Consider the following 13,674-nt stretch of genomic DNA (forward strand, 5'->3'; position numbering starts at 1 on the left):
CAGATATGCATCCTGTAAATCTATTGTGGACATATAATTCCCTTGCTGAACAAAAGGCAAGATAGTCCTTACAGTTACCATCTTGAACGTTGGTATCCTTACATAACGATTCAATATTTTTAGATCCAGAACTGGTCTGAAGGAATTCTCCTTCTTTGGTACAATGAAGAGATTTGAATAAAACCCCATCCCCTGTTCCGGAACTGGAACTGGCATAATTACTCCAGCCAACTCTAGATCTGAAACACAATTCAGAAATGCTTGAGCTTTCACTGGATTTACTGGGACACGGGAAAGAAAAAATCTCTTTGCAGGAGGTCTCATCTTGAAACCAATTCTGTACCCTTCTGAAACAATGTTCTGAATCCAAAGATTGTGAACAGAATTGATCCAAATTTCTTTGAAAAAACGTAACCTGCCCCCTACCAGCTGAGCTGGAATGAGGGCCGCACCTTCATGTGGACTTAGAAGCAGGCTTTGCCTTTCTAGCAGGCTTGGATTTATTCCAGACTGGAGATGGTTTCCAAACTGAAACTGCTCCTGAGGATGAAGGATCAGGCTTTTGTTCTTTGTTGAAACGAAAGGAACGAAAACGATTATTAGCCCTGTTTTTACCTTTAGATTTTTTATCCTGTGGTAAAAAAGTTCCTTTCCCACCAGTAACAGTTGAGATAATAGAATCCAACTGAGAACCAAATAATTTGTTACCCTGGAAAGAAATGGAAAGTAGAGTTGATTTAGAAGCCATATCAGCATTCCAAGTCTTAAGCCATAAAGCTCTTCTAGCTAAAATAGCTAGAGACATAAACCTGACATCAACTCTGATAATGTCAAAAATGGCATCACAGATAAAATTATTAGCATGCTGAAGAAGAATAATAATATCATGAGAATCATGATTTGTTACTTGTTGCGCTAAAGTTTCCAACCAAAAAGTTGAAGCTGCAGCAACATCAGCCAATGATATAGCAGGTCTAAGAAGATTACCTGAACACAGATAAGCTTTTCTTAGAAAGGATTCAATTTTCCTATCTAAAGGATCTTTAAACGAAGTACCATCTGACGTAGGAATGGTAGTACGTTTAGCAAGGGTAGAAATAGCCCCATCAACTTTAGGGATTTTGTCCCAAAATTCTAACCTGTCAGACGGTACAGGATATAATTGCTTAAAACGTTTAGAAGGAGTAAATGAATTACCCAATTTATCCCATTCTTTGGAAATTACTGCAGAAATAGCATTAGGAACAGGAAAAACTTCTGGAATAACCACAGGAGATTTAAATACCTTATCTAAACGTTTAGAATTAGTATCAAGAGGACCAGAATCCTCTATTTCTAAAGCAATTAGTACTTCTTTAAGTAAAGAACGAATAAATTCCATTTTAAATAAATATGAAGATTTATCAGCATCAATCTCTGAAACAGAATCCTCTGAACCAGAAGAGTCATCAGAATCAGAATGATGATGTTCATTTAAAAATTCATCTGTAGGGAGAGAAGTTTTAAAAGATTTTTTACGTTTACTAGAAGGAGAAATAACAGACATAGCCTTCTTGATGGATTCAGAAACAAAATCTCTTATATTATCAGGAACATTCTGCACCTTAGATGTTGAAGGAACTGCAACAGACAATGGTACTTTACTAAAGGAAATATTATCTGCATTAACAAGTTTGTCATGACAATTAATACAAACAACAGCCGGAGAAATAGCTACCAAAAGTTTACAGCAGATACACTTAGCTTTGGTAGATCCAGCACTAGACAGCGATTTTCCTGTAGTATCTTCTGACTCAGATGCAACGTGAGACATCTTGCAATATGTAAGAGAAAAAACAACATATAAAGCAAAATTGATCAAATTCCTTAAATGACAGTTTCAGGAATGGGAAAAAATGCCAAAGAACAAGCTTCTAGCAACCAGAAGCAATGAAAAATGAGACTTAAATAATGTGGAGACAAAAGCGACGCCCATATTTTTTAGCGCCAAATAAGACGCCCACATTATTTGGCGCCTAAATGCTTTTGGCGCCAAAAATGACGCCACATCCGGAACGCCGACATTTTTGGCGCAAAATAACGTCAAAAAATGATGCAACTTCCGGCGACACGTATGACGCCGGAAACGGAAAAGAATTTTTGCGCCAAAAAAGTCTGCGCCAAGAATGACGCAATAAAATGAAGCATTATCCCAAATATGAAACTGACTGTCTGAAAAATAAGGAAAGTTGAACATTCTGAGTCAAGGCAAATAAATGTTTGAATACATATATTTAGAACTTTATAAACAAAGTGCCCAACCATAGCTTAGAGTGTCACAGAAAATAAGATTTACTTACCCCAGGACACTCATCTACATGTTTGTAGAAAGCCAAACCAGTATTGAAACGAGAATCAGCAGAGGTAATGGTATATATAAGAGTATATCGTCGATCTGAAAAGGGAGGTAAGAGATGAATCTCTACGACCGATAACAGAGAACCTATGAAATAGACCCCGTAGAAGGAGATCACTGCATTCAAATAGGCAATACTCTCCTCACATCCCTCTGACATTCACTGCACGCTGAGAGGAAAACCGGGCTCCAACTTGCTGCGGAGCGCATATCAACGTAGAATCTAGCACAAACTTACTTCACCACCTCCATCGGAGGCAAAGTTTGTAAAACTGAATTGTGGGTGTGGTGAGGGGTGTATTTATAGGCATTTTGAGGTTTGGGAAACTTTGCCCCTCCTGGTAGGAATGTATATCCCATACGTCACTAGCTCATGGACTCTTGCTAATTACATGAAAGAAATAATAATTTAGAAATCTATGTTGTTATATGGAAATATACCTATAATAGTTTGATATGGTTGTATGCCTATAATGGTTTTGTATGCCAATTTGTGTAATAGGGTGATAATTTAAAAATCTCTGTTGTTATATGGATATGTACCTATAAAGATTTTATATGGATGTGTGCCTATGATGGTTTTGTATGCTGATTTGTGTAACAGGGTGATGTTTTGGGCATGAGATGTAATGAAGTGTAATCATTAAAGTATTCCTGTGTCTATGTTAGTAAAATATGAAGTAATGTAAAAAAATATAAAAGATACATCGTATGTATTACCCTATAATATTCTTAATGAATATGGAAATGTGTGTATGTGTAAGAGAGGTATGTAGGTGATGATAGTAGTGTATATTTCGCCAACAAAAGATTGAAATCAAGCAAAATAGATGATTCCAGAACACAAGTAATAATAACTGATTCCATGCCATCTAACAAAAATATAACATGTGTATATTCAGAAACAGAGGACCTCACTTCTCATCTGTTTGATGGGTATATACACACCGATGTAAAAAACAAATCAAATTTCAATCCCACCAATGTAGGAAAGGATTATATTGAACTCTTTCAAAGCATGGTTCTGGAAGATTTCGACAAAATATTACGTTCCAAAAAACAAAAGAAAAATTACTCTACTATTAGCCACCAAAGAGCCATTCACAGTTTACAGAATAATTCAAACATCATTATCCGCGATTTATTCAAGATATTAAAGACTATATCAAAGAGGCAAATAGAATATTGGGGGACACTAATTACTATAAAATTCTACAAAAAAATCCAACAGAAATATATTTACAATCATACATAGAACTCATAGACAAAAGGTTTTTCTCTAAAGATTTTAAACAAAGATGAAAAAGATTTTCTTAGAATACAAAACCCCAGTATAGCCCATTACTACCATTTACCCAAAATCCACAAAAATAAAGATAATCCACCAGGGCGTCCGATCAATGCAGGAATAGGCAACCTCACATACAATCTGTCATATTATGTGGACCAATATCTTCAAAAATACGTAACAACATTGCCCTCATATATAAGGGACAGTACACATTTGCTACAACGTTTGAACAATACTAGTATAGAAGACAAAAACCTACTTTGGATCACATGCGACGTCAGTTCGTTATACTCCAATATTTCACACACCTTAGGTATACAAGCTATTGCACATTTTTTGAAGAAAGATATCTATTTACCTGAACAACAATGTGATTTTATTTTAGAAAGTATCTCATTTACACTTAAACACATTTTATATATCAAGACAATTTTTATTTACAGATAAAGGGTACGGCCATGGGGACCAGGTTCGCCCCAAGTTTTGCCAACCTATTTATGGGATTATTTGAAGAAAGATATATATATTATGCAGACTTTGGGGCTAGCCTGGTCCTCTATGGCCGTTATATAGACTACCTTATCTTCCTCTGGGAGGGAGATAATTCCACGGCGGTCAAATTCATTGACCACCTTAATCATAACAATATGGGCATTGAATTCACAGCTAACATTCAAACATCAAACATTGAGTATTTGGACCTTTTTCTGAGTATTAATAACAACAAAATTCAATCCAAAACATATTTTAAAGACGTAGACAGTAATAGCTTTCTTAATTACCACAGTAATCATCATAAAAACTGGATACACAATATCCCTTACAGCCAATTCCGAAGAATTATACGCAATTGCACAGATTACAACACCTTTCTAGAACAAAGCCAGATCCTATACAATAGGTTCCTGGAAAAAGAATATCCTCCATATTTATTAGACAAGTATTTAGAAAGAGCATCTAAATTAAATAGAAATGACATTTTAACTAATAGAAAAGATAACAGCCAATCACACAATTCAATGAGGAAAGATACTCTTTTTATAACTCAATATAATTCTGACTTTCACCGAATAGAACATATATTATACAAACACTGGCACATAATTCAAAGAGATCCCATTTTAAAACATTTAGTGCAAGAAAAACCGAAAATAGTATACAGGAGAGCTCCAACACTAAGAAGTAAATTAGCTCCGAGCAAAAAAGTAAAACACATTCAAGGTAGAAAACAAAATCAGATTCAGGCACGAAAGAAAGGACTATTTGGCTTATGTGGGATGTATAAATGTGGCAAATTGGGATGTGGGACGTGTAAAATTATTAAATCGGGTATAAAAAATTTCAAATCCACAGTTACAGAAGAAAGCTTTCAGATTCCTATTTTTTTCAATTGTGAATCTTCTTATACAGTTTATCTTATGGAGTGCATATGTGGCCTCCAGTATGTAGGTCGTACATCTAGGAAGCTACGCACCAGGTGGGGAGAACATCATCGTAATTGTAAAAATTCCAAAAAGAAGAACATTAAACATAGCATACCCAATCATTGCCTCACAAAACACAATGGAAATCCCTACATATTCAAATATATTCCTATTGATTTCATTCCAAAAAGCAATGATTATAACAGATTGACGAGACTCAGATAACGCGAAACATATTGGATCTATCGATTGAAGACTCTATATCCACTTGGGCTCAATGCCAACTTGGATCTAGCAGCCTTCAATTGATGGACAATATCACGACACCAATTCTTCCCTTAGCTCTTTGCCCTGTTCATTATTAATCCATGTTTATCTGCAGTTCATTTACATTTTGTTTAGATTAACATACAAACACAATCAACAGATGATTATCTTCCCTTCCTTCACATATGCCCTACATGATCTTACCTATCCAACAGTATATATCATCTCATAGATAAGTCTAGTGATAATTCACACATTATTTAGTCCAACTTAAACTCTTCATACATACCCAAGTCTCATATACATTATTCCCAATCTGACTACATCAGACACACTAACATAATTTATAAGCATCACAATTGTTATCTACATAATCATTACCTACATACTCACATTCTGAATTAACATCATACACACTACTATCATCACCTACATACCTCTCTTACACATACACACATTTCCATATTCATTAAGAATATTATAGGGTAATACATACGATGTATCTTTTATATTTTTTTACATTACTTCATATTTTACTAACATCTCATGCCCAAAACATCACCCTGTTACACAAATCAGCATACAAAACCATCATAGGCACACATCCATATAAAATCTTTATAGGTACATATCCATATAACAACAGAGATTTTTAAATAATCACCCTATTACACAAATTAGCATACAAAACCATTATAGGCATACAACCATATCAAACTATTATAGGTATATATCCATATAACAAGATAGATTTCTAAATTATCATTTAGTTAGATAAATTACCATACATAACAATTACAGGTGTATATCCATCAAATAACTATGATTTCTATCACAGTTTCTTTTTAGTACAGTAAATATATATTTATATTATAATACATTATTTTGCATGACATTCAAACATCACATAACGAACTTCAATACCACAAATTTTTAGATAACAATCACGAGTAGGTATATATGAAGTTATTAGTATAACGTGTATACTATTTTTCTTCCATTAGTATTACTATAGTTCATATTTCTGGACAACAAAAGTGCATTCATACTATATATAATAACTTTTTTCTGGTTCATATATTTGCCTAACATGATCCTTTGATTGAGATCTTATTAAAACATCGTTATATTTTTTTAGGCTCACAACCATCAGTATACTTTTTTCGAATAGGATCAACCCATATGTATGTCTATCATATAACAGCCGCGAGCTTATGGCAACTCGTGAGCTGATCTTTAAAACTATGTCTATCAATGAGGATAAACCACATATTTGTTTTCAATGTTTATAACAGATTCACACTGTGTCTATGTTTCACTATGTAACAGCTGCGAGCTTATGGCTACTCGTTTGCTGATTATCAAAACTATGTCTATCGATGAGGATAACCACATGTTTATTTTTAATGTTTATAACAGATTCATATTGTGTCTGTTTCATTATGTAAAAGCCGCAAGCTTGTGGCAACTCGTGAGCTGATCTTCAAAACTATGTCTATCAATGAGGATAACCACATGTTTGTTTTTGATGTGTACAACAAATTTATATTGTTACATGAAAAAATATCTGTTATATTTTTCTTTATGTGCTGTATATATATGTATCCTTTGTGGATTTGCAACGTTGGCGATTTCAGGCCGGCTTTTCGGCTAATTTACACAGCTTCATTATTATTCAACAGTGAACAAGTTCTTTACAATTGCAAAGAAGCATTTTCTTTTAACATTGACTTAGTTAACTTTAACTATAACAGCTGTGATCCTCTAATCGGCATCCCAGTTGATTTTTTGTAATGCATTCTATTGGTTTAAGATCTATTGTGACAACTTCCGTTTTAATCAACAAAGGTGTATATAATGTCAAAATTTATAACTGTTTTTATTCGCTTTGATATCTGATGAAACGACCCTTGGAGGTTGAGAAACGCGTTATAATAAAGCCTTTTAAATATTTTAACACTGGAAGTTGTTTACATTCATTTATGCAACAATATTGAACAAGTTTTCTTATGTTGCAAAACGAGGATTTCTTCACAGCCATTACTGAAGATCCCTTTGGGAGCCGTCTTTTACAGCAAGAAGTGAGAACTCCAGGAAGGATCCAGTCTGGCAGTGTACTAGCCACTGATTTAAGTGCTAGCAGGCGAGATTGTACTGGTCACAGCACAGTACCACATCTTTTGGAAAGCGCATTACCTGTCTACATTTGTACCACATCATATTGAAACAATATCACACTATGCGGCGCCCTCTCTTTCTTCTTTTTTAAACAGCTACATCCCCGCTCTCTGGGAACAAGAGGAGCTGCCTGCACAAAGCATCGAGCAAACAAAACCATCCATAAACGGACTTTAATCTTTTGTGGCTTTCTAGCCATTTGCCGAGTAAGACACACTCGCTAAGGGACTAAGCTATATTTGGTAAAACCTTCTTTTGAATTTCTTACATATCTATATATGTTTATTTTTATTGTTATCATTGTTTTCCTTTTTTGCCCTTAACAGCGCGCGCCTTTTCTATCCCTCTCCTGGGGATACTATATTATTTCCGTCAAACCCGGTCCAAACAAGGTCTTTCCCTTATAAGGAATCCCTAAAAGTTTAGACTTAGACGATAAATCTGCAGACCAAGGTTTTAACCATAAGGCTCTGCGGGCTAGTACCGCAAAACCTGAAATCTTTGCTCCCAGTTTGATAACCAGCAGGGAAGCATCTGTAATAAAGGAATTGGCCAACTTAAGGGTATTTATCCTATCCTGGATCTCTTCCAGGGGAGTGTCTGTCCTAATAGCATCAGACAACGCATCAAGCCAATATGCCGCCACGCTAGTGACGGTAGCAATGCACACTGCAGGTTGCCATTGTAAACCCTGGTGTACATACATCTTCTTGAGTAACCCCTCTATTTTTTTGTCCATAGGATCCTTAAAGGCACAACTATTCTCTATGGGGATAGTAGTTCTCTTGGCTAGAGTGGAAATTGCTCCTTCTACTTTGGGTACTGTTTGCCAAGCCTCCTTGATAGAGTCTGCTATGGGAAACATCTTTTTAAATATAGGGGATGGAGAAAAAGGGATACCCGGTCTCTCCCATTCCTTAGCGATGATCTCAGTAGCTCGATCTGGTACAGGAAATACCTCCACCAAGGAAGCTACATCAAAATATTTGTTTAGCTTACTGGATTTCTTAGGATTAACTACGACCATGGTGTCGCTGTCGTTCAATGTAGCTAAAACCTCCTTGAGTAACAGACGGAGGTGTTCTAGCTTAAACTTGAATGATACAACTTCAGTATCAGCAAGATGAATTACACTGTCAGAATTTGAAATTACACCTTCAGATGCTACCGAAGTATCCTACTCCTCAGGCTTCTGGGAGGGAGCATTCGAAATAGCAACAACTGCGTCAGAAACCTTGCTTACTGAATGTTTATTTTCCCTCTTACGCTTTCCCTGCAACATGGGAAAAGCAGACAACGCATCAGAAACTGCAGAAGACATAAGGGAAGCGATGTCTTGCAATGTAACTCCAGGAGGAGTTATAGAGGAAGCGCAGGGCACTGCATGTGTGGCGGTAAAATTTGGGATGCTTGAGGAGAAAATGCGACATATATTGAACATTGTCATTAGACTCCTGAACAGAATCCGCCTTAGAAAATGTTGGCTCAGAAAAAAATGTTTATCTCTATAAGTTAAAGTTCTCTCCATACATGAGGAACAGAAAGAGATTGGTGGTTCCACATTGGCATCAAAACATAAAGCAAAACAAATGACATTTTGCAAAGCCTCTTGGTCCATTCTGACTCGCAATGAATCAAGATAGCAAATAAACAATTTTTTAAATAAAAATTAACAACAACAAAACGTTACTGTCACTTTAAATTTTAAACTGTAACTTTTTTACTTTTTTATCTGCAGAAAGGTTAAACTAACTAAATAATCCTGCAGAACACCTCTACACCTCAGCAGACTTTGCTGAGGTGCCTACCTGCCCTGCTGATACCAGCTCTCACTGTTAGAAACCGTCCCTTCCAGCAACAGATCCGGAACTCTGTAGGAGTAATGGAAGACCGGCCTCCGGTCTTAGAAACGCATGCCTCTCTTGAAAAGCATGCGTCACCTAAAATGAGGCTGTATTCTAATTCCCTCCGGACTAGGAAGTGAGGGAGAAGTGGCGCGCAACTCAACTGCCGCCTCCCATAGCTTCACCCCTCGTGGGTGTCTTAAAGAAAGTTATCTCCCGGCCGGCATATTGCTTCTTAAAATAACACCGCCGGGAGCCGTGAAATCACCTAAACCCCAGAGCCAACTATACCTAAGCCCCAGTGCCTGCATCCAGCTGTCTGCATATTGTCTCCTCTATAGAAGAATTTATGCCGTTATAATAAAGAGCCCAAAATCTTTCTGAGACCTTTATGTATGTGTCCCATCCTTGTTAAATAAAGTGCCCTTTGAGCCAAAAATTATCGCGCCAAAAATTACGCAATAAAAAGTAACAATCTGCGTCATTGCGAGCCTAAGCCTACAAATATTTTGAAAGAAACAGACTCCAAGTTACAACTAACTGGAACCCCAGGTATGTCTAAAAAAAACTCCCATAAACATAATTTCCATGCTGAAATTGTTCGACTGCAAAGAGAAATACACAGACCTGACTCATGGCAAATATATACAATATACATTCAAAACTTTATAAGATAAAATGCCAAACATAGCTGAGAGTGTCTTAAAAAATTATATATACTTACCAGAATACAACCATCCACATATAGCAGACAGCCAAACCAGTACTGAAACATATCAGCAGACGTAATGGTAGAGGAGTATAATGTCGATCTGTAAAGGGAGGCAGAAGATGAATCCCTGCGACCGATTACAGAGAGCCTTAGAATAGATTTCCCATAGGTGAAAACATGGCGTCATCAGGCAATACTCCCTTCACATCCCTCAGACAAACACTGAACTTTGAGAGGAACTGGGCTTCAATATGCTTAGAAGCGCCTATCACAGAAGAAAATCAAGCACATCTTGAGAGGCAAAGCTTTTAAAACTAAGGTATGAGTGAGATAAGAGGTGTATTTATAGGCATTTTGAGGTTTGGGAAACTTTACCCCCTCCTGGTAGGAATGTATATCCCATAAGTCACTAGCTCATGGACTCTTGCCACTTACATGAAAGAAAACAGGGATGAGACCTGACCTTTCGCCATCATGTAAACAAAGCTAGGTATTTTATATCTAACTATGCTGTTCATTAAATTAATGTATTCAAACACTCAAACAGAAACCTTTCACTGTCCTTCCAAATCAGAATAAGAACACCAGTACACCTTCCGTAAAATATTACCAATTTATGGTAAAAAATATTTATAATATTATTTTCATATAGATACAAAACAAAATGGGCATAAGAATCACTCTGGTTCCTATCAATGTTTTAGTAACTAACAACTATATAAATCTGAAGTAAATGAGCTTGAATCTGTGTTTCATAAGTTATTGAACGGAATAAGAATATTTTAATAGTTGTTTCTTAACACAATGTAACTCCCCATAAGAAAATTAGTCCCATTTGTATCTAGACATATATAGATATAAACATGGCAAACAAGTTAAGCAGAAGCAATGTAAACACTGTCTCAAAGTACACAGATCAATATTCATGGCAGACATAAATAAAGGCATTAGATGTGTGCGAAATAAGAAGAAAACCAAAGCCATATCAGACTTTAAATGGGTAAAGGAAGGTGTGTATCTTTTAATCTTGTTTTAGGAAAGAAACAAAATAATTGAAGGTCTCTTCAAAAAAGATCAAATTTGCTCTACCTGAAAAGGGGAAACTTAAAACAAAAGATCATTTTCATTTGTGAATAATAATAATGTATACCATAAAAAAATATTTACTTCTTCAACAAGAATACTATATATATATATATATATATATATATATATATATATATATATATATATATATATATATATATATATATATATATAAAAGCATGTTAAATTATATTTTAAAAAAAAAAAGTTAAAACATTAAATAATTAATATTATCAAATTTACCACTGAGAGGATGTTGGCCCTCTTTATTTGCCTGATCAAGTATTTATTGAATCCTTTCTGGGATGCACGAGAAAGACGAGCAATTTCCATAGTATTCAAGTCATCTTAAAAAAAAAAAAAGTAGTTACATGCTACAAAAAGAAACATAAAAAATTAGACACTGAAATTTAGACACAATGAACACATCTCTATGTAGCAATCAAAATAAAAACAGAATTTATGTTTACCTGATAAATTACTTTCTCCAACGGTGTGTCCGGTCCACGGCGTCATCCTTACTTGTGGGATATTCTCCTCCCCAACAGGAAATGGCAAAGAGCCCAGCAAAGCTGGTCACATGATCCCTCCTAGGCTCCGCCTACCCCAGTCATTCGACCGACGTTAAGGAGGAATATTTGCATAGGAGAAACCATATGTTACCGTGGTGACTGTAGTTAAAGAAAATAAATTATCAGACCTGATTAAAAAAACCAGGGCGGGCCGTGGACCGGACACACCGTTGGAGAAAGTAATTTATCAGGTAAACATAAATTCTGTTTTCTCCAACATAGGTGTGTCCGGTCCACGGCGTCATCCTTACTTGTGGGAACCAATACCAAAGCTTTAGGACACGGATGAAGGGAGGGAGCAAATCAGGTCACCTAAATGGAAGGCACCACGGCTTGCAAAACCTTTCTCCCAAAAATAGCCTCAGAAGAAGCAAAAGTATCAAATTTGTAAAATTTAGAAAAAGTGTGCAGTGAAGACCAAGTCGCTGCCTTACATATCTGATCAACAGAAGCCTCGTTCTTGAAGGCCCATGTGGAAGCCACAGCCCTAGTGGAGTGAGCTGTGATTCTTTCAGGAGGCTGCCGTCCGGCAGTCTCATAAGCCAATCAGATAATGCTTTTAATCCAGAAGGAGAGAGAGGTAGAAGTTGCTTTTTGACCTCTCCGTTTACCAGAATAAACAACAAACAAAGACAAAGTTTGTCTGAAATCCTTAGTAGCTGCTAAGTAAAATTTGAGAGCACGAACTACATCCAAGTTGTGCAACAAACGTTCCTTCTTTGAAACTGGATTAGGACACAAAGAAGGCACAACTATCTCCTGGTTAATGTTTTTGTTAGAAACAACTTTTGGAAGAAAACCAGGTTTAGTACGCAAAACCACCTTATCTGCATGGAACCCCAGATAAGGAGAAGAACACTGCAGAGCAGATAATTCTGAAACTCTTCTAGCAGAAGAAATTGCAACCAAAAACAAAACTTTCCAAGATAATAACTTAATATCAACGGAATGTAAGGGTTCAAACGGAACCCCCTGAAGAACTGAAAGAACTAGGTTGAGACTCCAAGGAGGAGTCAAAATTTTGTAAACAGGCTTGATTCTAACCAGAGCCTGAACAAAGGCTAGAACATCTGGCACAGCTGCCAGCTTTTTGTGAAGTAACACAGACAAGGCAGAAATCTGTCCCATCAAGGAACTTGCAGATAATCCTTTTTCCAATCCTTCTCGAAGGAAGGATAGACTCTTAGGAATCTTAACCTTGTCCCAAGGGAATCCTGCAGATTCACACCAACAGATATACCAAATTATGTGGTAATTTTTCTGGTTACAGGCTTTCAGGCCTGAACAAGAGTATTAATAACAGAATCTGAGAACCCTCGCTTTGATAAGATCAAGCGTTCAATCTCCAAGCAGTCAGCTGGAGTGGGTCGAACGGACCTAGAACAAGAAGGTCTCTCAAAGGTAGCTTCCATGGTGGAGCCGATGACATATTCACCAGATCTGCATACCAAGTCCTGCGTGGCCACGCAGGAGCTATCAAAATCACCGACGCCCTCTCCTGATTGATCCTGGCTACCAGCCTGGGGATGAGAGGAAACGGCGGGAACACATAAGCTAGTTTGAAGGTTTATTTTTGGTCTTGAAAAGACCTATCCTGAGGAAGGGCGTGGCCCTTGCCCCCAGTGATATCAGAGATAATCTCTTTCAAGTCAGGGCCAAAGAGTGTTTTCCCCTTGAAAGGAATGTCAAGCAATTTGTTCTTGGAAGACGCATCCGCTGCCCAAGATTTTAACCAAAGCGCTCTGCGCCACAATAGCAAACCCAGAATATTTTCGCCGCTAACCTAGCCAATTGCAAGGTGGCGTCTAGGGTGAAAGAATTAGCCAATTTAAGAGCACGAATTCTGTCCATAATCTCCTCATAAGAAGAAGAATTACTAATAATCGCCTTTCCTAGCTCATCAAA

The 13,674-nt window shown here is 36.7% G+C and overlaps 1 protein-coding gene across 1 annotated transcript in view; it reads right to left on the bottom strand.

Annotated features, from left to right (window-relative positions):
• The window catches only part of PRKDC (protein kinase, DNA-activated, catalytic subunit), a 2,064,551-nt gene that overhangs the window by 1,474,923 nt on the left and 575,954 nt on the right, over nt 1-13,674 (bottom strand). Inside the window, 1 exon segment of the mRNA XM_053715028.1 lies at nt 11,441-11,544. Within this exon segment, the coding sequence (XP_053571003.1) occupies nt 11,441-11,544 (104 nt within the window).

Source organism: Bombina bombina, chromosome 5 (genome assembly GCF_027579735.1).
Source record: "Bombina bombina isolate aBomBom1 chromosome 5, aBomBom1.pri, whole genome shotgun sequence".
Classification (NCBI taxonomy): domain Eukaryota; kingdom Metazoa; phylum Chordata; class Amphibia; order Anura; family Bombinatoridae; genus Bombina; species Bombina bombina.